Genomic DNA, 27779 nt, shown 5'->3' with positions numbered 1-27779 from the left:
ATGTCAGTATGAAGTATACCAATATCTAAGAACATATTTAAAAGCACTTTCGATGTACAATGCCGGGACCAGATTCTTCGTACTCTTCCTTAGTTATCCACATGGCCTGGAAGGTGGAGAGAGAGGCCAGGATGGAGCCGCCGATCCAGACGGAGTATTTACGCTCAGGAGGAGCGACAATTTTGATCTTCAGTGTGGAAGGAGCCAAGGAAATAATTTCCTTCTGCATGCGGTCAGCAATGCCAGGGTACATGGTGGTGCCGCCAGACATGACAATATTAGCAAACAGATCCTTCCTGATGTCAATGTCGCACCTCATGATAGAAGAATAAACAGTTTCATGTAGTCCAACGGATTCCATACCCAGGAAGGAAGGTTGGAAGAGAGCCTCAGGGGCACGGAAGCGCTCGTTGCCGATAGTGATGATCTGACCGTCGGGAAGCTCGTAGGACTTATCGAGGGACGAAGAGGCAGCAGCCACGTTCATCTCACTCTCGAAGTCAAGAGCAATGTAGCACAGCTTTTCCTTGATGTCACGAACAATTTCTCGTTCAGCGGTGGTGGTGAAAGAGTAGCCACGCTCAGTCATGATCTTCATGAGATAGGCAGTCAGGTCACGGCCAGCCAAGTCAAGACGATTAATTGCATGAGGAAGAGCGTATCCCTCGTACACGGGCACGACATGAGACACGCCGTCGCCAGAGTCACAAACTTGGCCAGTGGTGCGGCCAGAGGCGTACAGAGACAGCACGGCCTGGATTGTCACGTACATAGCGGGAAGGCTGAATGACTCAAACATGATCTGGGTCATCTTCTCACGGTTGGCTTTAGGGTTAAGAGGAGCCTCCGTCAGCATGGTGGGCGATTCCTCGGGAGCAACGCGAAGCTCGTTGTAAAAAGTGTGGTGCCAGATCTTCTCCATGTCGTCCCAGTTGGTGATGATGCCGTGCTCGATGGGGTACTTGAGGGTCAGAATGCCTCTTTTAGCTTGAGCCTCGTCACCGACGTAGGCGTCCTTTTGACCCATGCCCACCATCACACCCTGATGACGGGCGCGGCCGACGATGGAGGGGAAGACAGCTCGGGGAGCGTCATCACCGGCGAAGCCGGCCTTGACCATCCCGGAGCCATTGTCACACACAAGAGCCACGCCATCTTCATCGTCACACATGGCGGCGGTTGTGGTAGCGTTGGTTTTTTAATTTAAGTTCCGTCTGCAAGAAGAAAATTCACAGTGTATCCTCTTTGTCAGCATTAAGTAAGCATTTATTAACGGTTGAAAACATGACGGTTAGTATTAGCATAACATTTTTTTTTTTCATATCAGTGGTGGAATTTTGATTACTCGAAACAAAAAAGACCTGATTGAACAATAAGACCTATGTAGCAGTGTATGCAAAGGACATATATGTTCGCATCATTCTTCCCATTACATTTAGTATTGTGTTGAGTTTGAAAATAAAATGCCCTGGTTCTTTAAAAATTAATAAGAACTGGCGTGAAATGTATTCTCAACACTAAAATTTCTATCGCCAATCTTGCACCAAGTTTCAATGATGAGATGAACTCGGCAGTTTTCCTGATTACCTGCGTCTCCAGTTGAGTCACAAGGAGAGGAGCCGAACCTTACCTCTCGAGAGGAAACCACAGACTACCGCTGCAGGTCAGTCCTCGTGGTTAAATATATACATATACCGAAAGCTTGGGAGAATAAAAAATAAAAAAAACGCAATAAAAAAAAATAAAAAAACCTTCTGTCGTACTGAATGCCGGAGAAGAGACCCATTTCTATTTATGCTTTGGGATCAGGAAAGAGCAGCAGTTGGAATTTACCTGTTACCTGGCCAAAATTACCAGGCCGAAACACTTACGTGACTCCTTGTTTCCCTGAGCCACATGATTTATTCCCTCTTCCCCTCCTCTCTCTCTCTCTCTCTCTCTCTCTCTCTCTCTCTCTCTCTCTCTCTCTCTCTCTCTCTCTCTCTCTCTGTATATAACACGATGGCTTGAAAGATATGTATTATGAGGACATCGTTTTCTCTCTATAGTATTATTGTTGGGATTCAATAACCATTCTCTTTTCTGGTAGTTTTTTTTTATTTCTGAATTTCTGTATTAATACTCTGCTTGTCCACGAAACTAAAACAGATAGTGGTAGACAGACAAACAGTTTAGTGGCATCATTACTCAAAGTACATAATTATACACAAACTGAAAAACCAGTCTGTGTGTGTGTGTGTGTGTGTGTGTGCGTGCACTAATAATAATGATAATGATAACGATAATCGTGATAATAATAACATTATAGATAATATAAAATATCATTATTATTATTATTATTATTATTATTATTACAATTATTGTCAATTCATTTAGAATAAGCAGCCCGAGAACCGAAAATTAAAAACAAGGAGGGAGATGATAGTATATATATATATATATATATATATATATATATATATATATATATATATATATATATATATATATATATATATATATATATATATATATATATATATATATATATATATATATATATATATATATATATATATATATGCTAGTAATAATATTAATGTGTGTGTATGTGTAACCCATGACATTTTGCTAAAATAAACTTACGTGGTAGTGTACATTTCAAGAGTTATGCACTTTCTCTGTGTGTGTGTGTGTGTGTGTGTGTGTGTGTGTGTGTGTGTGCGTCCGCGCTGAGATCAAGTTACCACCACAAGATAATCACACACACACACACACACACACACACACACGTCAAGTTCTCGTCTCACCTGAGCTCCCTCCCGTGGCTTCCATTTCATCTGGTGACAGAACAGACAGCAGCCTCTTGCAGTTGTTCATTAATAGGTACCTCTCTCTCTCTCTCTCTCTCTCTCTCTCTCTCTCTCTCTCTCTCTCTCTCTCTCTCTCTCTCTCTCTCTCTGACATAAAACTCTTAGTCGTGTGTTTAATAATAATTATTGTAATTATTATTATATTATAATTATATCATAATTACTATTATATTATTATCGTTATTATTATTATTATTATTATTATTATTATTATTATTATTATTATTATTATTATTATTATTATTATTATCATTATTATTATTATCATTATTATTATTATTATTATTATTATTATTATTATTATTATTATTATTATTATTATCATTATTATTATTGTTATTATAATTATTATAATTATTGAATAAGGTAAGATTTTTTTTTCACTTCTCAGTAGTTATTTTATTTATCTCATCATTACAACTGTGATTAAATATACGATGTAATAACTATTCATCCTCAACATCATCACACGTGATTACAAAAATAATATGATCAGTTTCCCCGGTACAAAGGAACGCAAGATTCACGAACAGAATAAGACGTAAATTATGAAATAATAGTGGATTGGTTTCTTTATTTTTTTTCTATGTGTTAGCAGTTGTTCATGGCATTTATTGAAGGTTGAAGATATATTTAATGCGCCTTTGTCATGAAAATATCTCACATTATTAGGGTATCTGTGGCTTCAGGACAATAAACACCCTACAGACCAAAAGCTACTTAACGACACAATAAGTGACAATAACTGTGGTGATATTCATAACGCTCCGAAGGACACCAACAACCGTTTCATCAGAAACACTTCCTGTGAACAATACTTGGTCCAGACTCGTTATATTCCTCTTTGGCAACCCACATGGTTTGGAAGGTAGAAAGAGAGGCTAGGATGGAGCCGCCGATCCAGACGGAGTATTTACGCTCAGGAGGGGCAATGATCTTGATCTTAATAGTTGAGGGAGCCAGGGCAGTGATTTCCTTCTGCATGCGGTCAGCAATACCAGGGTACATAGTGGTGCCGCCAGACAGTACGGTGTTGGCGAACAGGTCCTTCCTGATGTCAATGTCGCACCTCATGATGGAGTTGTAGACGCATTCATGGGCACCCACAGACTCCATACCCAGGAAGGAAGGCTGGAAGAGTGCTTCTGGGGCACGAAACCGCTCGTTCCCGATAGTGATGATCTGACCGTCGGGCAGCTCGTAAGACTTGTCAATAGAACTTGAAGCGGCGGCTACATTCATCTCACCCTCAAAATCAAGGGCGATGTAACAGAGCTTTTCTTTGATATCACGGACAATCTCATGCTCGGCGGTGGTGGTGAAAGAGTAGCCTCGCTCAGTCATGATCTTTGTCAAATGGTTGGTGAGATCACGACCGGCCAAGTCAAGACGGAGAATAGCGTGGGGAAGGGCGTATCCTTCATAAACAGGAACATCATGAGTCACCCCATCACCAGAGTCACAAACCAAGCCCGTGGTGCGGCCAGAGGCGTACAGGGACAGCACAGCCTGGATGGCTACGTACATGGCGGGAGTGTTGAATGTTTCAAACATGATCTGGGTCATCTTCTCACGGTTGGCCTTGGGGTTGAGGGGAGCCTCAGTGAGCAGGACAGGAGACTCTTCAGGGGCAATGCGAAGCTCGTTGTAAAAAGTGTGGTGCCAGATCTTCTCCATGTCGTCCCAGTTGGTGATGATGCCGTGTTCGATGGGGTACTTGAGAGTCAGAATGCCTCTTTTAGCTTGAGCCTCGTCGCCGACGTAGGCATCCTTCTGACCCATGCCCACCATCACACCCTGGTGACGTGGTCGGCCGACGATGGAGGGGAAGACAGCTCGGGGAGCGTCATCACCGGCAAAGCCAGCCTTGACCATCCCGGAGCCATTGTCGCAGACCAAGGCACAATCCTCCTCGTCACACATTCTGCGATTTAGATGTCCTGAAACATGGAAATCTTCGTTGGAACACAAACCTACCATTTCGAGCTTCCAGAAATAGACAATAACTCTATTTTGTCGTACTAGAACTAAGAATATAGTCAGAATAATGGATGCATATATTTTTTTATAATAATAATAGTTAATATGGTTATTATTGTATATCATCATGATCAGCAGCATCAGCATCATCATCATTACCTATTACATGAAAAACAGTAGCAAGATGCTCTCTCTCTCTCTCTCTCTCTCTCTCTCTCTCTCTCTCTCTCTCTCTCTCTCTCTCTCTCTCTCTCTCTCTCTCCCCCACCCCCCAGTTATACACTACATCTTGCCTTAATCCACACAAATCGATGATACTTTTACATGTAGTTATCATATGTTGCAAGTTTACTGATAACCTGAAGACGGTGGATTTTCAATCTGACAATCTTGTCACCACGTCATTCTCTGCAAGATGTTGACGAATATTTCGAGCACAAAACATTATGCAAACAATAGTATACAGTTTTCTGACACATTGCCCTGCCAACATACTCTTATATACCACACAAATAACAGTTGGTGCAAGCTAATTTTCTTCCTTTTATACCACAGCAAGTGTTTCTCCAGTACTATAGCTAGGGCGGAGTATTGTAGCTGAATCGAGCAGCCTTTTTATGACCTAAACGTCTCTTGCTGTTTGAGATTCACCTGTATTCACACGTCCTAGCGGCTGTGACTTCCACGAAGACACGCACCTCCCTTGAGCTCCTCACCCTGACGGGACACTGAAGCACAGGAGAGACTGGATGTGGTCTTATATACGCCACATCGCGCCCTGTTTGCTACGGAATTTCCCTCTCTTTCCCCTCACCTACCCCCTTCCACTCTTACTGCATGACTGTTCTGGGAAGGCGAGGAAACGACACGGCTTGTCTCTCCCAGCTTCACCTTTCGCCGCGGGCCAGCCTGAAGGCGAGCCTTTGCCTGTGACATTCTCAAGGTTTTTGCGTTTTACCAAGACTACTTTTAAGAGCCTGCATTTAAATTTATTGAGGATTCTCAATGGTGCTTTCATTATTTTATTGACACTCTTAAACAATGTTTCTGCATCATCAACAGGAAAAAATACCTTAGAGAATTCGACTAATTATATCTGTAATCTTTGAAAATATTCCTTTTTAAAAAATTAGGTCGTTTTATAATACGATTTTTATTTATTTATTCTTTTTCCAACGAATGAATGGGCTTAGCTAAACATAGTATTGAGATTAGATTAATAGATGTGAAATTATAATGAAAAAATTTACTTTATGGTGATGGACTCCGGCAGTGTATTGAGTGAAAGAATTATATTCAATTTCGTCTTTGTATTTGCTCTCAGTATATTTCAGATCTTTCACGCAGTCATTCTCACCATCGTTTCATCACGGTCTAGTTAAATAATAACAATCTCCCTGTTCTCATTATTTCACCGATCCACTTTATTTCCCGCAATAGCATCACGTCATCATGCACTCAATAAACTAAAACTCAATAAAGTAACTGATTTATTAAGCATTGAAACCTCAATCTGCATTACATGCAAGCAATATTGTTTGTAATACTAAACATTTTAGGAAGAATAAAGCTCAAGAACCAGTTAGAATACGTGTAGTTAAGGGTAGTGATAAGAAAAAGGGGAGAGGTAAAGTGCCGGTTGTCTGGGAGAAAGTGCCAAGGGATGCGAGAGGCGCTCCTTTCCCTCTTGGCCGGCCGCTTCCCCTATCTCTTGACGGAGGCCGGAGAGGGGAAGAGAAGGAAAAGGAAGGAAGCGAAGAAATGGAGGAAATGTTACGGAGGAAAAGGTGTGTGTGTGTGTGTGTGTGTGTGTGTGTGTGTAAGTATGCTTTCTTATGATGTTAGAGTGCTTATTTATAATGTATAATTCAATCAAATTACTTATTACAGTATATTTAGAACAAAGGAGGTCGGAGCCTCCCGGTCTCCCCCTAGTTATGACAAATGTTTAAATATTTAGATATACGAAAACAAAAACATAAATATTTTATTATTTAGGTAGGGTAAAGAAGTTATTGGCATGTGACGTGACGTGATGTGCGTGTGTGTGTGTGTGTGTGTGTGTCCCCGAAAATAATCAACAATAAACAAGTAAATAAATAATTGAATAAGTAAATAGAAATAGAAATTGTTGTATTTGGTTAATTTGTGCAAGAAAATGCCATAAAAATATAGTAATATATGTATCAAAATCTTGACCAAAATCCAGGGAAAAAGTATTGGAACGTCAACAGTTTTGGCGGGAGAAATTCAGTCAGTCAGGCACTAGTGGGTGGAGTTCCCCGTTGCAGCCGCGCGCTGAATGGGAGTGACGCAAGAAGGGTAGAGGACTTGTGTTAGAATTTTTTGGAGTGACGTGAGGGTGACAATTCTTCCTGAAATTTCACATTTTGGGAAGTGTGTTGTGCGATGGGAATTAAACGCAGGGGCAGGAAAGATCAGAGGACTGAAAGGAAGTGCCACAGACCATCAGCAGTAGTGAAATGTGAGTACCCAAGTGTCAAGTGCAAGGTGGCAGTGCGGGTGCTGGGAGGTGTAAACAAACCAACAAACCCCGGGATGTGCAGGCTACATTACTGAACCTATTTCATCTTAACTGTCACCCTTTTTATAATTTTCTGAAAAAAAAAAAAAATGACGGATCTTCATTATACCAAGTTCATATTTTGGATAGTGGAGAGAAAGAGTAACAGGTTGAATTTCAGTTGATATTCGTGACGCACACTAAAGTAAAAAAAAATTGTGATAAACAACGGGTTCTTAAACGCGTTGCCCTCTTATATGAACCAGTTTTGAATGCCATTGAGATCATTAGTTAGATTCTCATTTGTGTGCTTCACATTGATGATGCATAATCCTTGTTGAATTATCAATAAATTCTTACATGTATCCTTGAAAAATCCAAATAACTTACATCTAACCCAGTTAAAAAGTATTCGAGATAGAACGTCAAATAATACGGGTTTTAGGCAGTTTTTTTTTTTTTTTTTTTTTTTTTTATAGCTTGTAGAAAGATTGAGAATATTAAAGAGTTTGAACAGAATAAGTAAAAGAAAGGAAATTGAAGGAAAGCAGTAGATTAAAGATTGTGGGCAGACCACATTGCTATTTTTTAAATTAAGCTTTTGAGTGTGTGCAACAAGCACACACTGTCTTCGTGTTGTTTGAGGCTGTGACATCACCTGCCAAAGCTGTGGGAGTCTTGCCAGATCTAGTGACATTGGGAAATATACTGAAATTTTAACGGATTTCAATAGATTCCAAATTATTGCTGTAATATACTGAATTTTGATAAGTTTTCTGGAAAATTTACAGAAAGTATGCTTCCCAGTAATTCTAAATCCTTAATAATTAAATCTAAGAGAGAGAGAGAGAGAGAGAGAGAGAGAGAGAGAGAGAGAGAGAGAGAGAGAGAGAGAGAGAGAGAGTAGGCACTGCACACATGATCCTTGTGGTTCATCTGCATGTGTTCCCCTTCCAGTGGCCTGAAGAAGTAATGTATCTGGAATGGAGAACAAAGCCATAGTCTTAAGAAAGATTTGCGAGGTGCCGCCACCAGTATGGGTTTCGAGACTTTCCATTACAACAGATTTTTTAATTTCTGATGATGGAAAGCCAAATGTGATAGGTGGTTGTTTGAAGATCTCCAGTAGAAGAAGGGGGATGGAAAAACAAAGGGTAAAGGAAAAACCAGTCAAGGGAAAGGATATAGATTGAGATAAATTGGTGGGAGGAACTTGTCAGGAGGAAAAAGGAGGGAAAGGATATGAAGATTGATGGTGACTGAAGGAACAAACTATTGGAAGATATGGAGGACAAGGGAATCTAGACATAAGAAAAGTCGAAGGCTGACTTCAGAAGATTCAGGATGTGGTGTTCTTCTGGAGCCAAGAGTGCAGTGTTTGGTGATGGTGTGCAGACATCTTCAATCTCCCTTTTCAGTATCTGCAAGGCCCTTTTCAGATGTTGGTTGGGAAATGGGATTCTTTGCTAAAGGCCAAGTCACAGCAGAAGTTAAGAGTTCCTTTCCTAGGCAAGAAGTGGCAGCAAGGCTTTGATGCAACCAATGCACCAAGTCACCCAGGGAGGTTTGGATAGAGGGCCCAAGGTTCCTTGCCACCTCACCATGCATTTAATCTAGGATTTAGCTTGGGCCTCACTGCTGGTATGAAAGAGGCCCTCCCTTAAGATGAAAGCAGGATTACACATCTCGCACCTCTCTGGAACTATTAGGGTGACTGCCTGAAGCAGGCTCTCTGTCTTAAGCAGGAACTGTATGAATTCTTGGTATTGCAAGTGGCACATGTGGGCCAGGTATTGGTGTCAGCACATAATAATATGACCACCCACCTCAAAGTTGAGATTGAAACTCTGAGGATACAGCCTCTCTCTGGCCACTGCAGCTGGATTCAACTTCCTTGTTGCTGATCACACTTCCTTTGGTAGAAATACTAACATATTGAGAGTTGGAATGGTTGAAAAAAAGTTGATGGGCAGGCATCCACAAGTGAAGAGTGTGACAAGCCACTGGTGTTTAAATGTCGGTTTGAGACAGGAAGGGAGGTGGTGAAGCTGCTGCTAGTGGTGGACATAAGCAGGAAACATTTTTGTGATTACAGGAAAACTATACTTATACTGCTCTGCCTCCATATGTGTGTATAAACAAACAGCTACTCTCATGCATTATTGTTTTCATTAAAAATGTTTAAAATCAGGAATCTGGAAAAGCTTAAAATATATTACTTTTTATTTGCTAATTAATTATTGACTTAGATTCATGAACTAACTTAATTTATGATTTGGGTTCATGCAAACTTCATGCACAATAATGGGAAAAAAAAAAAAAAAGCCACAGCCACATCATGAAACATTGCAATAGTCAATCACTTGACAGAATAGGTGATCATCACAGCCATTTCCTCCACCATCACAACATGGAGAGAGAGAGAGAGAGAGAGAGAGAGAGAGAGAGAGAGAGAGAGAGAGAGAGAGAGAGAGAGAGAGAGAGAGAGAGAGAGAATAAAAAAAAAAAGCCCTTTGTTTTTTGTTAATCTGAGCTGTTGGATTTCATCAGTATTGTATGTTCTGTGTTATGGGGACATCAAATTCTGTTTTATAGAATGCATAATTGTTATTTACCAAAGTTCATTCAAGCCTATTTTGTTCTTTAATAAGAACAAACATTTCCTTTCCTTGTACAGAGTAAATTATCCCCAGATGAAAATGACACTGGTGTGTCCTAATTTTTCTTAGAATGTACAAGTTTGTTGAGCCTCAAAATGTAAATCAACATTTTAGTTTCATGGAAGAAAAGCAGAATAATAACAGCTGTTATTAACTTCAAAAATTTAAGTTAGTCTGTTTATTCATCTTCAACAAGAAGAGAAAACTTATTCTGCACATTAGGTAGAGGCAATTTTCTTTCTTCAGTATCATCACTCTCTTCATCACTGTCTTCCTCTTCACTATTTTCTTCCTCCTCTTCCTGCAACTTCTCTGCTTCCTCCTCCTCTTCTTCCAATGCTGTTTTCTCCAGGCACACACTTCCTTGGATTAGCTTTATGTCTTCGACTCGTGGATCAGACTTGAATTTTTCTACAAATGAAGAAAGTTTTATTTAATGTGAAACTTTGTGTGAAGAAAAATATTCCTTATCACATAACATCCTGATCCTGTATCAGCAACATTCACAACCTAATCAATGGCAAGTTGGGCCAATACATTTCCCTGCCAAAGAACAAAAATAAAATTTCATGCTGTCACCTCACACTACAAATACTTGCCAACAGTAAGTCTTAGAGGTGCCCATGCAACCTGAATATATATGTCAAGTTGGGACACCAAGTAAAGTTGCCAGGCATACACTATAACAACATGTGACCTCAGCACTCATCTCCATCTTGTTGGCCTTTGAGCTTGTGGTGGATGATATCTCTCACATGTGGCCACTGTGACATCTGCATTCCCACAATTTATCTTCCTCTTGTTTCCCTAGGTATCATTTATCAACCAACTTAAAGGAAGGATGAACACCTGGGTCTGCTGTATGCCAACTGCTCTAACCTGGATTCTTACCAAGGCCCACAAATTTAGAGATAGGTATGCTAGCCACTGCAATACAGAGGCATTCATCATTGGGATACACAATATCCCAGAGAAACACTTGTATACAAGACTATCCTGCCATCTAGATAGCTCTGGTGAATCAAACCAAGTCACCTCTAAGAAGCAAATCAATGCTCTACTTATGAATCACCATCACCCTTTACCTAAATTTAGTCTCTCTCTCTCTCTCTCTCTCTCTCTCTCTCTCTCTCTCTCTCTCTCTCTCTCTCTCTCTCTCTCTCTCTCTCTCTCTCTCTCTCTCAACCCAAAGCAAATATGTATCCTTTTAAAGGCTTGAGTAAATTTAACAAATGTTTATACAGCTACAATATTATGCAAGGTCAGATTACCATGTGTTTCTTCTCACATACTTTTACCATCTCATGGCTATTACCTGGATACATATGTAATTAATCTGGCCTTTGTAATACCTACATGACAGGAGGAGCTACAGATAATGATAGCTCACCTTTCTCTGAGATGTATCCAGGAGGCCGTAGGTACAGTACAAGGGACTTCTGGCCATTGAGGCAAAATCTGAGTAACTCATTAGCTGCACGGAATGCATCTGGTCCTCCTCTAGAGCGGATGAAGTATCCTCGTTTCCTTGCCCAGGCTGTGAGAGGATATTATGATAAAAGTGAAGCACAGCAGTAAATCTTCATCTGGCTACATACACACCATTTATTATTAGAAACAAGCATGCAGTAATATCTTGATATTATGATCATATGATTACCTAACATGAATGTGAAGCTTCACTTGAAAGAGAGAGAGAGAGAGAGAGAGAGAGAGAGAGAGAGAGAGAGAGAGAGAGAGAGAGAGAATGCAAATACGGTATGTAGGATATACAAATCCAATTATAAATAACCTAAACCCCCTTTATTCAAGCTAATTTGATATATCATGTTCCTTTCCTCTTTATCATTGACAGCCACTTACCCTCACATATTTCAAAAGCTGTCCACTTGTCTCCCTTTCCTGGTGAGTCTCTGGGCTCCCTGAAGTAGTCCAGCCCCAAACAAGAAGGAATGTCAAGGCGAGTAGCAACATAGTGCACCACACCAATGGGGTCCCGTACCTGGGATATAGGGTAGCTGCCCAGGATAACCTGTGGAAGGGAAGGGATGTGAGATCAGGCAAGGGCTATAAAAAAGGCAGGTGTTTAGAATGTCACCAGAAAATCATAAGGTTTAATAACAGTAAATATCGAACGAGTATGAGAGTAATATAGGCAAAAAAAAAAAAAAAAGTAAGCTATGAACTAAAAATATCAGGACTATTTAATATTTTGTGGTGATGAAACTGCTATATTTTGATTCTTTGTGTGTGTGTGTGTGTGTGTGTGTGTGTGTGTGTGTGTGTGTGTGTGTGTGTGTGTGTGTGTGTGTGTGTGTGTGTGTGTGTGTGTGTGTGTGTGTGTGTGCATACCTGCAGGGGCTTGGTGACTGTCGAGGGGAATACCAAACCAGGACAGTCACACAGCTTCACATTCTTGGTTAGGAAGATGGTCTGAAAGTGCTTGGTGTGGCCTGGAGTCTTACTTACACTTACCACCTGCAACAGAACCAAATTTGCAATATTCTGATATTATGCTCAATTTCCATATATAAGTAACTATATCTCAGTGTATAACAGCCAGCTCAGGCACATGAAATGCTTAGTAGGAAAACCTTCTTTCCCATGAGGGCATTGATGAGGGAAGACTTCCCAACATTAGGGTGTCCAATGGTGCCCACAGTGAGGATCCCATCTTTGTAATGCTGGTGCACCTCTGGAAGGGTACTTGGTGGCTCCTCCTGCTGGATGTCCTCTATTGTTTCCACTCCACCTTCCAACTCCACATCTCTCTCCTCCTCAATCTTTTTCCTCCACTGAGTGAGGTCAACTGAAAAGAATATTGCATGTTACAGTTCTAGTGTATAAAAGAATATTCTGTCTTTATTATGCAAGTCCCAATGATACAAGCTAATTCATTCTATAACACTTGTACAGTGAACACTCATATAATGGAATGTATAATTAATAGGGGAAAAACTGCTTTCTATGACCTCTTCAAAAATAAATTTTTCAAGAAAACCATGCAATAATAAATGCAATCAATATTTTTCTAGTCCAGCAGTAGTAATGCAGACATATAATGACTAATCACATAAAATACAGTGCTTTACTCCTGAATTGTAAATACATTGAACATGTGTTCACTTTTATTTGTGAGCATATATACTTCTGATGCAAGCAGATGCCAATTTCAGAAAGATGGAGGAATATTACACAAGGCAGGTACTAGACAAGGAAGGGATGTATGATTTCTCTCATATGTTCACAAATTCATCTATGTACATGTGAATCACAGTCCCATACAGCCATTATACATCAGCAGGAGGGTGCAGTAAGGTGAGTTTTGAACTTTCTCTGGCCATTACCATCTCTTGTATTCTTATATCATCAGACTTCCTTTCCTCATATAAGCAATTTTGTCTCTAGTTTACTGAATGTGTAGCATTGGTTTCTCATGTAACAAATGCGTGTAGAACAGGACCTGCCTATATCAGGGTGACAGTCCCAAAAGGGAGGTAACCATGAAAAAACCATCCATGTCTATGCCCTCTCCCTATCGAACACATTCTTTGCAAATAAAAACCACAGCTAGTTTGAAGGAAACTGAAGTCAATAAAAGATCATGGAGAGTTCTTTGACATGTAAGAATTCTGATCACTGATCAGCTCACCTACACAGTACCTATAGTACCTAATCTTATGTGCAAGCAGGTTTCATTGAAATAAGATTCACTGTAGTCATAAGCTGAGAAAATACAGATCCTGCTTCTAAAGAACAAATGTTTTGACCCAAGCTTATTTAATGAATTTACTAGTGTTACTAAGTACATTAGCAAGAAAGTAGTTGAGGTGAACTTAACAAAGGTGCAAATCTTCACTCATTTCAAGGTAACAGGTGTCAGACATGTCAAAAATTAATTCACTTTATGCTTTGCCTCCCTGGAAAAAATGTTTCTACCAAATGTCCATCCTCTCACATGAAAAAAGATATGGAGATCTGAAAAACCCAAGTGGAAATCCCAACTTGAAACCATTACAAACACTGATAAACTAACAGCTTACCTGAATGTTATTCTATGCTTTTGCTGAAATCAACTCCAGAATTACTGAAGATTTCATCCGGCAAAAACTATATAAACTACAGGTCAGTAAAAGCTATATTTTCTAAAATATCCTACTTTTACCTCTAGTAAATCTAGTCATGTTGGCTATAAATGCCTCTTTGACACTGAATCCTTAAGCTTCTGTACTTCCTGAATACTATTTTGCCATGTAATATAATAAAAAGTCAAATATTGAATGTCCTTCTAATGTTTTTACAGAAATACTTACCAGAATCTCCCACTAGTTGCTGGCATGCTTCAACCAGCCTTAGTGAGCTCTCAGCAGCCATTCGGAGCCGGCCCCGTGGGTGGCGGCGACCTTCAAGAGAAGAGAATGGGACTACCAGCAATTTGGGAAAGGTATGGTGGAAGTAATACTCCCATGCTACCACCAACTCCGGGGGAAGGAGATCACACTTGTTGAGGATGAGGATGATGCCTCGCCCTTCTTCCTCTGTCAGATGGTGGTACAGGTAAGGTGGGAAGTGGGCCACCTGTGACAAAATGGTGAAATGAAATGTTGTATGACATAGCATCCCACACACACATAACAATATACAGTCTATCTTCCACGTACAAAGGAATATGTAACTGCAAGAACATTTAACTTCCCAAACTACTTATATTCACTTACACATCATGATACAGATCAAGTGCACTCTTTCTGGAAATTAAATGTTAATTGTTATTGCAGAGCTTGTCTTTTTCACATCTAGTCTTAGGTTATTTGTGAATAGCTGCACTATAAACTTCATTTGACTTATTATTAATTTTTTTCTCTATAAAGCTAAATATTCTTCCATTGTCTTTTCCACATACAAGAGAAGTTAATAAAATATATACTTATATCCAATACAAGTTTTTATAAAAATTCCTTAAATGGTGACATTATAATGGTTATCAGACTTAGGTAAGAATGGTAAAAATTTAAGGATTATAGAGGCTAACAAAGTCTCACATTATACAGGACTCTCTCGATGTATAATAGCCAGCACAAAGATATGAAATGAAAATTAAAGGAAACCCAGAACCTTGCTATGGTTAGAAAATCTTTCTCACCGGAAAGCGAGCATCCACAATGACCAGCAGCACATCAGACATCTCTGTGACCCGCCACAGCTGCCTCCATGTTTCCAGATTCAGTTCATAAAGGCTCAGATCAGCTCCTGCAAACTCCCTGTTTAGCTTCTCACAGAAGAGCCTGAAGTGCCTGTTCTCACTAATATCCAATGCACTTTTTGACATGCCCTTGTTCCACTCTGGCCTGGCTGGGTAACCAAGACCTGAAGGGTAAAATTGCCCTGTTGATGCTTCTAGGTCAGACTCTGAGGCCAGTGTGATCCCCATGTGGTGAACAGCCTTCCTCTTCCTGGTCTCTTCCTGTGTTTCCTTGCGGAACTTGAGGTTGTATCTGGAAAGAGGAAGGAAGCCATGAACTTTGAGTTATGTGCAAGAGGCTCTGTGGTTTTGGTTTGTTGCAGTTCACATATGACTGTGCATCTGGTACCAATTTATACTCATCTAAAAAAAATTTTGTGCAATTTCTGGAAAAAAAATGAAGAAAAGTTCCATTGTTGAAGGATAAAAGGATGATTTTAGCTGCCTCTTGATCATTCTATCACCTGCCTCACCTATTGGCATTACTTCGAGTGTCTGGCTGATGGTTGACACATTCCACTTCTTCCAAATAGTCCACACCTGCTGATTCACCTCCTTCCTGGAGCTTACTTAAGGCACTGGAGGGCAGCTCTGTATTGACCTCAGGGGGATGGCTGCTTTCTGGGTAAAGTACTTATATGTTGGCGAGAAGTCTATAAATATCTATCAAAGCTACTAAGTATATGTAATTGTTACAACAAGTAACATTACATCAGAATATAGTAGATTGGTATAAATTAATCTTATTGATTCAAAATATATCAAAACTTATCTGCCACATCAACAAACACCTGTGAGATTAAATTCACATACATGCATGCTCACAAACAGCCATAATGAAACCCACCACATCACTGCTTAACAATACTTTAGTTCCTTCATTTACTAATACTAAAGAAAATTACTGCGTTACTAATAAACAATCATAGCGAAACAATCACTTGACATTCCCCACATTCATAACATTAAAGTAAAAAAAATATCAAACGTTTCTGCTTCTTTTTTCGACTACTTTAACAACCTCGACGTAGTGAAAAGTTAAGGGGTGGAATCTAGGATATTCTCATAGCTCTAATGAAGGCTTAACAAGGATTTCGTACCACTATAGGAGAAAGAAATATGAGAATCTAACTGTCCATGCGGTCTTTTAAAACAGTTTTAATGAAAGCCTCAAGTATACAAGAATACCGGTCTGCAGCCTCACCTTCCCCTGACTTGACAAGGACTTTTCGTGTCCTGCGTGCCTTCAGCTGCTCCTTCTTCTTCTTGCCGCTGAAGGCAACACTTCGATGGGTCTGTGGCATTGCAGGCAACAAAGGCACCGACAATCGGTAGTTCTAAATTTATAAGACGAGTGTGTCACGTAGGTTAAAGGTTTCAAACATTGAAAACGGGCCTCGCCACGCATTGCCTATCCCTCTGGGACACTACAGCCTGCTGAGCCTGGCCTTAGTAGTTGCCATGTATCACTTTTTTATAGCCCACATTCTGAAACGCTTTGCAGGAGCCTAGTGAAATTGTCTCCAGGATCATCAAATAACCCTAAAAACCCCAGTGACTACCACTGAACCTTGATACTATTCATCGAAATAAGCGTCGTAATGATAAAAGTATGTGTTGTCTTTTATTGATGTTTTATGCATGTAATAGTAGATTATTCTTATTTTTACCTAATTAGTGGTTTTCCATTTAATTTTATTTAAACTTGGCCTTATTTGCATCTTTTATTTCCTTTTCATTTCCTGTCTTAACTTCCACGCACCGTAACACATATCCGGAGAGCACCACTGTAACACTGTCACCACTGGCAAGGTAATCTGCAGTGACACATGGAACTGCGATGAATAATTATAAATATATATATAGAGAGAGAGAGAGAGAGAGAGAGAGAGAGAGAGAGAGAGAGAGACGTGCTTCTCGTACTGTACAACTTATTTGAACATTTAACGAGTTACACTGCGGTTACAATTAACAATGATGTTTTAGTTATTAATTGTTTAGGACGAAATGAAATCACGGAAGTAACGTAAAAGCCTTGAGTGTGAAGGGATAGGCCATTTTCATCATGTTTGAGAAGGGCGGCGCCATAACTTCAATCATCAGAGAGAGGGAGAGAGAGGGAGAGAATTGCATGTTCGTGTTTAATAGTGCAATGAGGACTCCCCTGCAGGAATGTCATCCCATAAGGAACTTCCGAGAAACAATGGCACTTGTATAGATGAATATCTTTATAATATAAAGATATTCAATACAGTTTATCATATTATGATAAACTGTATTTCATAACTTACCTTGTCATTCACGTAAAAGAATAATAATAATAATAAATAAATAAAAATCGTTATGCGCTTCTCGTCTCAAAAAAAAAAAAAAAAAAAAAAAACGGTTATGATATATGTCTTTTCGTCTCATGTTTTAGTTACCATTAATGACTCTGAAGGTATGTTTAGGCATATGTATATTTAAAGCACGTATGTTTGAGATAGGTGTAAGAAAGCATGTATAGACATGGATTGATATTTTTGGCACCCATGCTCAAGATAGGTGTAAAATTATACAAATTTATTATACCTAATTCTTAATGGCTTGCATAAATTTTTCCACAAATACACCATTGGAATAGAGATAAAAAGCAACAAAGGAAAACAATTTTTACTTGTTAAAGCCATACTGCCCATATTAAAATATCAAATAACGTTTGAAACACGTATGCTAAAATGTAAGCTTTCTATATGCCAGGTTGGCATCCCCTTTAATAGTGTAGACAAAATGCAATGCTTTGTCTCACTGTAAGAATAAAAATACAATCCTCAATGTCCCTTTCATCTCTTTTTGTGAACATAATGGCTGTATTCTATAACCTGGCCTTGGAATGTGTGGCCTTAACCATGTTATACAATTTGTTCATAACAATGTTTGTACTTCAGATAAAATGCTATTTGAAACCTGGCTACTGTAAAAAATATTTACTATAAAAATAAAATTTTTTGGAAAACTATTTAATTATGCACAGGTATGTCATTTCATCTTCATGATTCACATCTTGCTTCTGTAGTGGTACTATTACAATAAGTACATAAATACTTTAAAAATTAAATAATTTTATGTGTGTGACATAAAACATTATACACACAAAATAAATAATGAAAACTGCCATACTAGGATCCAAATATCTTCAGTGAAAACAACCAAGGAAAGGCTCCCCTGTACAGGAAGGCCCACATAAGAAGGGCAAGTACAGTGCCAATCACCTTCTCTGCAAACGTATGGTAGTAAAGTGTGGTCACCAGGAGCATGAAGTCCCAGAGCAATGCCAAAGCACACATGTTAAAGAAGGTGACAGCCACAACTGGAGACACTTTGGGGAATCTTGTCCTTAAGGACTTAAGTTGCTTCTCATCTAGATCAGGCCAGTTGCTGTCCTCCTTTCTATTTTTAACAGCTTCACCAAACAGCTGTCCTTTAAGCCAGACAAAGTAAATTATTTCTTTACTCTCTTCCATCATAATCAAGACACAGTATATGAGGAGGTATGAATGTCCTGATATGTCAAAGGAGAAGTACTGCCATCCTTCATTACTCAAGCACTCAGCCTTGGTCAGGGTCAATGTTTCATTCCCAGCAATACAGGTAGCTGAGAAGTTATCAATGGCAGGGAATAGAACCTGAAATACAGTGATAAAAATGAGATTTACATTGACAATAAAGAATGGAAAGTAACTAAATGGATGATTAAGTAACACACATCAATAAAGAATGAGAAATAACTAGATGGATGGTTAACTAACATACTTCAATAAAGAATGAAAATTAACTAGACAGATGGTTAAATAACTTACATCAATAAAGAATGAAAAGTAACTAGATGGATGGTTAAATAACACACATCAGTAAAGAATGAAAGATAACTAAATGGATCAAGTTACCTGACACCAGATGAAGAAAAAGAAGGTTGTCAGTGCTGAACGGACAACGAGCTGTGTCAAACTAACCCTCAACTTCGGATGAAGGAAGAGGGAGGCAAAGCGGTAGGGAAGGAACACAGCAAGGGTGAAACCCCAACCCTTTTTAACAAACACCTGAAAAACAAACAGCAAAGTTGTTTATCAAAATTGAGCAGAAGCATGCATTGAACTAAAGAGAGTACCAAAATGCCCCCATTTAGAGCATTATGGAAATCCTGAGATATTGATTTGAAGGTGGGATAAATTGGCCATGAGAATCATCACAAATAAATGAACACTAGCAGGACATTCAGAGTAATATAAGGAAGACACATTATATGTTCACCAAGAGTGATCACCAAGGCTCAGTAGATTTTGGCCAGCCTTAGCTATCTTGTCAATAAAAAAATAACCTATTGTGAGGATTATTCCACATTTTTAGCAGAAACACAAATGTTTTAACTTCAACAGATTCTCAGAAATACTGCTGTAGCTACTTATCCATCCACTCACAAGCCATAGCAAGACAACATGATAATGAATAAAATTGCTCACCTGGTTGAGGACACTGTGCTTCCCTGTAAGGCCCTCCAAGTGAGGCAAATCCACATAGTGCTGGATGTTGGACAGTGCCAGGAGGGTGGTGAGGTAGTAAGCAATTTTGGCATTGGAAGAAATGAGGAGGTACTTCCTGCACCAGCAGACAATGTTCTCCCAAACTGATAGCCAAGACTGACTGTTTTTCTCTTCCTTGACATCATCTGGAAAAAAAAATAAAATAAAATTTTATATATATATATATATATATATATATATATATATATATATATATATATATATATATATATATATATATATATATATATATATATATATATATATATATATATATATATATATGATGGGAACCACTAGCTGAAAACCTAGCTTTGCTAACCAGTAATCTGCCAACTGAAAAGTTTCCTTTGTTAATGCTAAACTGCTAGAGAAAATGCAGAAATTAATGTTATGTGCTAAATACTATTAGATGAATTTACATTTGACTTGGAATCTTGGCTCTAAAAAAAGATAAAAACTGATACAGAGACCTTCCCAAAAAGTTATAGCATGTCAAGATCAGATAATAATGAAGGTATACACAACAGCCATCAACCAACCATGTCTTATCATGATTGACATGTTCCAAAGTCATGCAGCCTATAGTGTGCATACCTGACTGTTGGCAATGCAAACATAACAGACAGGAAAAATAAAGCTTTATGAACTTTAAATTAGCAGAAGCAGAATTACACTTAGCAGAAGCAGTTTGGTCCACTAATGGTTTCCAAAGTTAGCAAAATTGTTAATCACCTAGTAAAAAAGTTATGGTAGCTTCAGCAGTTAGCAATTAGCAGATTATCAGAACTGTGCTACTGAGTATGATGCAATCTGAACTCTGCTTTTATGATGCTTAAGGTAATAAACAGGAATTACTGAATCAGTTTCCAAATGCTATGCTATAGTAGAATCCCATTTGGCATTAAATGTCTTAAGGTATCAAATACTATAACCTGATTTTTATTACTAGATTCAGTACACTAAAATATAAAGAAATTGGTGGAATTCAAACAATAAAATTGTATGCACATCTCTTTTCAGATAATTTGTCACTGGCCAGGCTTCTTAGCAAATCTCTCACCTCTCAGCTTCTGATCCAGTCCTCTGGAGATTTCTTTCCTAAGATATATTTGGAAACCAATACTGTAGTAGTAAAACTTTTTTTTTCCACTCTAATCTAGTCTTCTCTATATGGCATATATATATATATATATATATATATATATATATATATATATATATATATATATATATATATATATATATATATATATATATATATATATATATATATATAAAATGAAGGAGAATTTTACCATAGAAATAAGTTTTAATTATAACCTATGTTTCATAAAATAATGGAAAAATACCTCAAATAATATTAGGCATCATCAAGTAACTTGTTATCAGATAATTAATACACTTTCCCAGTGCAGTAAGGACATCTGCTCATAACACAAGATGTTACTTACCAGACTCTTCTGAGGCCTGCAGATGAGTCATGTCCTGTCTGAGGGGACGCCTTGGGGTGATGCCTCTGGTGGACACAGAAACATTTTATATATTTTTAAAATTCTACATGTACTATACTAAATGCAATTACAAAGCTGTTATTTTAAAGATCTCACTATCTGATACTATGTTTAGTATCACATTAGCTTCTAGCAAGTAATGTTCCTTGAGAAGCATGCACAAATTCACACACATAAACAAACACATACACACTATACATAACTGGGAACATATGAATAGTCAACAATGAGCAGGTACTGTAGCAATACTAACCAATAATGTGGATAGAAAACGAGAGAGAGAGAGAGAGAGAGAGAGAGAGAGAGAGAGAGAGAGAGAGAGAGAGAGAGAGAGAGAGAGAGAGAGAGAGAGAGAGAGAGAGAGAGAGAGAGAGAGAGAGAGAGAGAGAGAGATATCCCTACACACAGGCTTGTTAAATGGCTACTCTTCTCTCTTCCATTCAATACATGGTGCTTATATTATGTTTCTTAACTGCAGTTTTCCTTATAAGTTCTTATAAAGACTATTAAATTTATTACTTACAATATTTGTCAGCCATCATATTTCAGTAAGAAAAGATATGAAGACTAATTAAACTATGCATTCAGTAACTTTATAATACTTACATCTGTTCCTGGCTGTAATTTTATTTCTGGCATATAATCTTATTCATATAGCATTCAATGTACACAAATATGTAAGCCTAAGGTCTTCTTCATAAAAAGGAGGCTCAACAAGTTTTGTAAGAAACTATAAAAAAAAAGTTCGCTTAATTGTCCCTCCTGAAAAATTTAGGTGAAAAGGGTTCCAGTCAGGTTGGTAAATTTACTCCTGTAAGTGTGCTGATTGTCCTCTCTGAGAGACAATCCAAGTCACAAAAATCTGGAAAAAGCAAACTCTGATAGTGTCAGAGTTTGTTAATGAAGGGAAGAAAGAGTGAGGCGGGCAGGATGAGGTTATGTGAGTGGAGAGCATGCAAGTACAGAATATCACTAACCATAGAAATAACAGCAGAGGATAGCAAGATACAACAATACAACAGTGTGTGTGAAATACCCATCCCCAAACACAGATATACTCTGTACAAGGCCCTTACAGTCAGAATCTGGGAGAAGAAAAAAATGGCAGACAACATGGAATAACTGACTTCAAGGAAGGTATTTTGGCAAGAGGTGAGATGTAGACTTGCCAGTTGTGATTTTAATTAAAGAAGGGTGCATGTTCAGTGTTGAGGAGGAGACAGAGCTGAGTGTCACTGAAGGAGAGGGGATAGTTGTCTTGAATATCAGCTGAAGTGGCTAGAGCAATTGAGTTTTCATGAATTAGTGTACAGTTAGAAACAAAAGGCCTTTAGGCTATTATTTAAAACAAAATGTTAGAAAAAATAATAATAAAATAAATAAATAAAATAATTCAGTTTTGAACAAATACATACAAGTGTTTCCCTCACCTTCTGGCAGAAACACATACTACTAGGAATGCAGCTCAGGCGACCCACTTGCCCTTGCAATTCTGAATAAAGATACTGGCATGGAGATAGTATGTACGAGTATTAGCAAATACATGTATACATATATCAGAAATTACACCATAAAGATTTACCAAAGGTAGTTGGTTTGTACTGTCTCTGTCAGCCGTTTTCCTCTATTGCACACCTCAACACACCTGCATGTCTGAGTTAATTAAGTAAGTGCAACTGTTTCCACTCCAACTACACCTGGTATATCACTAATCCTGGACTAAGAATTAATTTATTATCAAAAAGTGTGTGTGTGTGTGTGTGTGTGTGTGTGTGTGTGTGTGTGTGTGTGTGTGTGTGTGTGTGTGTGTGTGTGTGTGTGTGTGTGTGTGTGTGTGTGTGTGTGTGTGTGTGTGTGTGTGTGTGTGTGTGCAATGGTCAACTAAAGCCATAAGTTTAAATAAAATTAAATTTGACAGGCAGATTAATATCAAGGCTCTGATAAATCTAAATATTTTTTTACCCAAATTCAAAAAAACTTTATGGGATTATCTAAGGAAGAAATGCAAATTTTGCCATCATACCTGTAATTCAGATAACAGAGTACTGTTTTGGTATTACTTAAATACTCTTTGGAATCCCCATCCATATTATGTGAATGAGAGGTCAGTGATGAAAATTGTTAATATAGGTCAGGTCAGAGATCCAGACATTAGTTTCATACAATATGTAGGCATCTCTGCTCTCAAGTCTTAGATATCACTATTTTAAGTATTTTAAAACTGCATCACCAGTCAAAATCAATAATGACACCATTAATAAATTTTAAAGATTCAACCAAATTTCTGTCTCACCTCTGCTTTCTAGGAACTCACTTACTGATGAAAATAAACATGACATTATTTTGTTATATGAAGTTATGTGGAATTCAAAAGTACATACACTATGTGAACAATCCTGTGATGCCACTACTTCAGTCAACCATTCCAGGTTTCTCTTTTCTTCTTCAGCCTTAAAAAAATAGTTGGGATTTTAAAGGGAGTGGCCTAGCTTGAGGGTTACCCACACATATAATATTAGGGTACATTACATTTTGAAATGCCTTTCATTGTTACATGGGCAAGGCTAGAGAAAGGTAGCTTGCCTTGCATGGCCAAAAGACTGGTCAGCAGTTAAGCGAAGATCCAAGGGGAGCTTGATCCTCTGGTTAAATACGAGTATTTGGTAAAAAATGTTTGGAAGTGCCCCTCACTATCACATCCTAGAGTGGGCAAAACAGTTTCTAGAAATTTCTCTATACAGTGCATTCACATAAGTGGTTTTGCTATTTTATAAGACTTCAGTTACCATCTAATAGATTCTCTGAAAAGAGATTTCACTATAGTGAATCCAGCCTTACTTGGTAAACTTGGGATCTTGGCTGTACCTGTTCTGCATTGCTGTCACATTCATAGTTGATAGTCATACTGTCATCCTTTGCCTTTATTCCAAAATTACAAGTTTTTTTTTTTATTGCTTGTAATTTTATTATGGAACAACAACTCTGTATATCTTCCTGCACACCTAGTAATGCATACAGATCATGCAGCACTCCTATCCCAGTGTCCTTGACACATGAATCCCCTGGACTGCACCCTGCTGGCCCAGGTCAGGTTAGGTCACTCCAAGGTAGCAACAGCATGAATGGGTAAAGCCAACACCCCAAGTATCAAGGTAGTCTGGATCCACTATAGTTATAATAATTTGTATATTACCACACAAAACAATGTTATGATCCTGCAAATATCCATTTAAATGCAATAATATTATTTAACAAAGGGAAAGTAAAATGTATGTATATTTCAATATTGTCCCATGTAACTATAGAAATAACATGGTCTTGGCTTTATTCCTTTCACCTCAAAAGATGGCAGAGAATGATGTATGCTGCAGTTTTTGATATCAAATCAAATTACTTATATTACAAATGTAATGTATGGCAAATAAATATACTGTCCAGATAATCACATGAGAGGGGTGATTTGAAATTCATTCTATATAGTCAATGACAACTCTCATAACTGTCCAATGTTTACCATACTGGCCTCCATCAACATGTCAACAAGACTTTCACATAACTGCATGAGGTGTGTTAGGAATTTGATTGTTATCCTCTTTAAATAGACTAAAAAATAGTAAGGCAAAATGGAATTATGAAACAGAGCTGGTAAATAATTTGACAGGTGTATTTCCACAAAGAAAGACTTGATGGAGGTGAAGCAACTTTTTTTCCTCTCTCTCTCTCTCTCTCTCTCTCTCTCTCTCTCTCTCTCTGTAACACTTCACTGTGGTGAGACAGTGCATCTCTTGGGAGATCCAATGAAGATAAATATCTGAAGACCAAAATGGTCATTTTAATTTCTCAATATCTAATATATTAATAAGTTTATAAATTTTATACTTTGCATCACTGAATAGAAGGGTAGAGGCAAAAGTAGCAACTTTGATTCACCACAAGCGCAGAAGCAGCCTTGCATGTTGGCTGATGAAGGATTAAGAGTTTGCTCCTGACTACCAATAATTTCATTAATGAAAATAAAGTTGCTGCAAAGGATGAGGACACTAAGTCATATAATATGGATTATATATGTGAACTTGTATAGTTTTTGTGCATTTCAGCTAAAAAGACATATAAGGATATATTGAGTAATGAAACCACCACGACATGAAACTATATAGGTATGAACAATAAGAGGTGGTGAACCGGTAGGTGACAAAACCCCCTGGTAAACCATGATGTATGCTAGGTGTAGGAAATTTGCTTTCTCCATCCTAAAACCATGCTTTCCTAATGGATACCTAAGTTTGTTGTGCATTGAGAGAGAGAGAGAGAGAGAGAGAGAGAGAGAGAGAGAGAGAGAGAGAGAGAGAGAGAGAGAGAGAGAAGAATTACATGAAACTGAAAATTTACCCGCATTAGCGTTTGACACGCAGGCCTGTGGCGCCACAGAACTCCACTACCACTATACCCATTATGCTACAGTATTCCCACTCATTACAATACTTCTCATACTCACGCCCGTGGTCAACTGCTCAACGCTCCGTGAGAGCAGATTTGAGGAGGAAAATACGTACTGACAAATCCCTCAGAAAAATTCACCTATACCTTAGGATGTATAAAATCACTGGTCATATGCACTTCTATACACCAAGGTTACCTCAACACTGGCTCCGTGATGTGCGCCTCCTGGGCAGACTTCATGTTCAAGGAATTAGTGGAGATGAAGGTTGTGTTGAGAACGAGGCGCAAATTTATCCCCGGGACGGAGGCTGCCTCACGCTTCTTCGGCACATTACTAATCAGCTGATGTCAGGCTGCCAGCTGATGCCAAGGCTGCTTATCGTTTTCATCAGCTCCCTTTTCCATTCCTAACTATTGATCCTTGTTTTGCTTAGTCCATAATTATATAACATGTATGATGTAAGCTGTACTAAATACTGCGTCATCGTTTTGTAATCTCTCTCTCTCTAGGTGTGGTGCCACGGTCCATTTCATCTGGATAGTAGATCCCCTCTCTAGTCGGTATCCTGCTTAATGAAAAGGCAGACCGCCTTGCTCACTGTGCCCTTCAGGACGACACAGTGGACCCTGGCGCTGAGTACATTCTGGGCTATGTTAAAAGTAGCATTAAGGATTTTGTACATAGTAGCATTAGTGATCAGTAGGAGCTTTGTTGCCATAGGGGCAGTGGTAGTAGTCTTCACTATGTACGTGTCTCCCAGAGCTGTGCTTACACCTATGGGAGACGCATTGTATCACACGACAGGGTGGCAATGACGCTCAGATTAGGCTATAAATATTTTTGGAAAGTCAGTGCTTCTGGTATATGCTGTGTGCTATGTGCTGCACCAAGGGGACACACTCTGCGTCATTATGTCACGGAATGTCCTCTCATAGGCTGCAAGGTCAATATGACTTGTATACCCTCATTGACCATTTCTTAGACTCAGCTACTCTCAGGGATATACTCAAGGAATATCCTACGTTTGCTCCCAGACTGTAGGATATTTATGCAGTAAGTTAAGTCTTTGCCCAGGAGGTGGGTGGCAAGGTCCGTTCTCCTCCTTTGTTGTATTTCATTATTAATGCAACAGTCTCTCTCTCTCTCTCTCTCTCTCTCTCTCTCTCTCTCTCTCTCTCTCTCTCTCTCTCTCAGCAAGGAACTGAAAAAGAGAAGAGAAAGAAAAAAAAAAAAAAAGAGCAAACTCACCGAATAAAAAGTCTAAGGATTATAAATTAGACAGCAGAATGCAAACGCGGCCAGATCAAAGCATCCTCTATATTCATTGTCAGAAGCTCATCCGATAGCGTACTATGGAAAATTAATGAAAATTCGCGGTCACACGAGCAATTTACTCTCCTGAAGAAATCGAACTCATGCGGAGATGTGATTGCAAGCAGAAAACCAACAATCTTTAGTGCCTCCGACATTAAATTCGTTCGTGTAATATATATATATATATATATATATATATATATATATATATATATATATATTTTTTTTTTTTTTTTTTTTTTTTTCCCAACTCATTTCACAAAAAAAGACATTAGTTTAATGTAAGTTTTGTCCTCGGTTTCAATATGCGAATTTGTATGAATTTTCATTTATTTACTTAGTCATTAATTTCATTGTCATCTTTTTGAACAGGTAGAATAGAACTCCAACCTTTCTATACTTATAGTACCAAAATGTTCATGTCTAGAACAACGAACCCAATCATTCATATGTAAAGAATAATTAACCTACTAATTGTCTTGCAAAGAATGGCAGTCCCTGCTGAGTTTGCTAATTTTGACAAGTTTAGTGAACTTTTTTCTCCATGTCAACAGCAAACAATTATCCCCATGTAAAGAATGGCGAACCCAAGTGTCTTCACGTTTTGTAAACTTGCTTTTACGAACACTAAACTTTTAAATTTAGCTAAAAGCTAAAGTTGTACTGTTCATCTAATAACAAATTATTAGAGCA

General features: G+C 38.4%; 4 protein-coding genes across 9 annotated transcripts; all 4 read right to left on the bottom strand.

Annotated features, from left to right (window-relative positions):
• Positions 1-24: 24 nt before the first annotated feature.
• LOC135090135 (actin) lies at positions 25-1658 on the bottom strand. Its single transcript, XM_063986519.1, has 2 exons — positions 1588-1658; positions 25-1214 (listed from the first exon to the last, which is right to left on the bottom strand). Exon 2 carries the CDS (start codon positions 1169-1171, stop codon positions 38-40), a length of 1134 nt encoding a protein of 377 aa, XP_063842589.1. The 5' UTR covers positions 1172-1214; positions 1588-1658; the 3' UTR covers positions 25-37.
• A 1804-nt stretch (positions 1659-3462) lies between these two features.
• On the bottom strand, positions 3463-5671 carry LOC135090134 (actin-like). 2 transcript variants are annotated; one of them, XM_063986517.1, is made up of 2 exons: positions 5531-5671; positions 3463-4792 (listed from the first exon to the last, which is right to left on the bottom strand). In XM_063986517.1, the coding sequence occupies exon 2, from the start codon at positions 4773-4775 to the stop codon at positions 3645-3647; it is 1131 nt and encodes a 376-aa protein (XP_063842587.1). In that variant the 5' UTR covers positions 4776-4792; positions 5531-5671; the 3' UTR covers positions 3463-3644. The 2 variants fall into 2 exon arrangements, with proteins under 2 accessions (XP_063842587.1, XP_063842586.1); XM_063986516.1 differs by having other exon boundaries at positions 5484-5645.
• A 3894-nt stretch (positions 5672-9565) lies between these two features.
• LOC135090130 (guanine nucleotide-binding protein-like 1) lies at positions 9566-16848 on the bottom strand. Of its 2 annotated transcripts, XM_063986506.1 has the most exons (9): positions 16463-16847; positions 15732-15879; positions 15160-15511; positions 14330-14594; positions 12611-12825; positions 12369-12494; positions 11880-12048; positions 11407-11553; positions 9566-10427 (listed from the first exon to the last, which is right to left on the bottom strand). In XM_063986506.1, the coding sequence occupies exons 1-9, from the start codon at positions 16560-16562 to the stop codon at positions 10195-10197; spliced, it is 1755 nt and encodes a 584-aa protein (XP_063842576.1). In that variant the 5' UTR covers positions 16563-16847; the 3' UTR covers positions 9566-10194. The 2 variants fall into 2 exon arrangements, with proteins under 2 accessions (XP_063842576.1, XP_063842577.1); XM_063986507.1 differs by lacking the exon at positions 15732-15879 and having other exon boundaries at positions 16463-16848.
• Positions 16849-17895: 1047 nt separating this feature from the next.
• LOC135090131 (acyl-coenzyme A diphosphatase FITM2-like) lies at positions 17896-26231 on the bottom strand. Of its 4 annotated transcripts, none has more exons than XM_063986510.1 (6): positions 25968-26231; positions 22762-22836; positions 21272-21336; positions 19758-19963; positions 19185-19337; positions 17896-18923 (listed from the first exon to the last, which is right to left on the bottom strand). In XM_063986510.1, the coding sequence occupies exons 3-6, from the start codon at positions 21300-21302 to the stop codon at positions 18417-18419; spliced, it is 897 nt and encodes a 298-aa protein (XP_063842580.1). In that variant the 5' UTR covers positions 21303-21336; positions 22762-22836; positions 25968-26231; the 3' UTR covers positions 17896-18416. The 4 variants fall into 4 exon arrangements, with proteins under 4 accessions (XP_063842580.1, XP_063842579.1, XP_063842578.1 ...); XM_063986509.1 differs by having other exon boundaries at positions 22762-22823; XM_063986508.1 differs by lacking the exon at positions 22762-22836.
• Between the last annotated feature and the right edge of the window lie 1548 nt (positions 26232-27779).

The sequence above is a fragment of the Scylla paramamosain genome, chromosome 34 (assembly GCF_035594125.1).
Source record: "Scylla paramamosain isolate STU-SP2022 chromosome 34, ASM3559412v1, whole genome shotgun sequence".
NCBI classification, from domain to species: Eukaryota; Metazoa; Arthropoda; class Malacostraca; order Decapoda; family Portunidae; genus Scylla; species Scylla paramamosain.
This window is presented reverse-complemented; position numbering and strand designations above follow the sequence as displayed.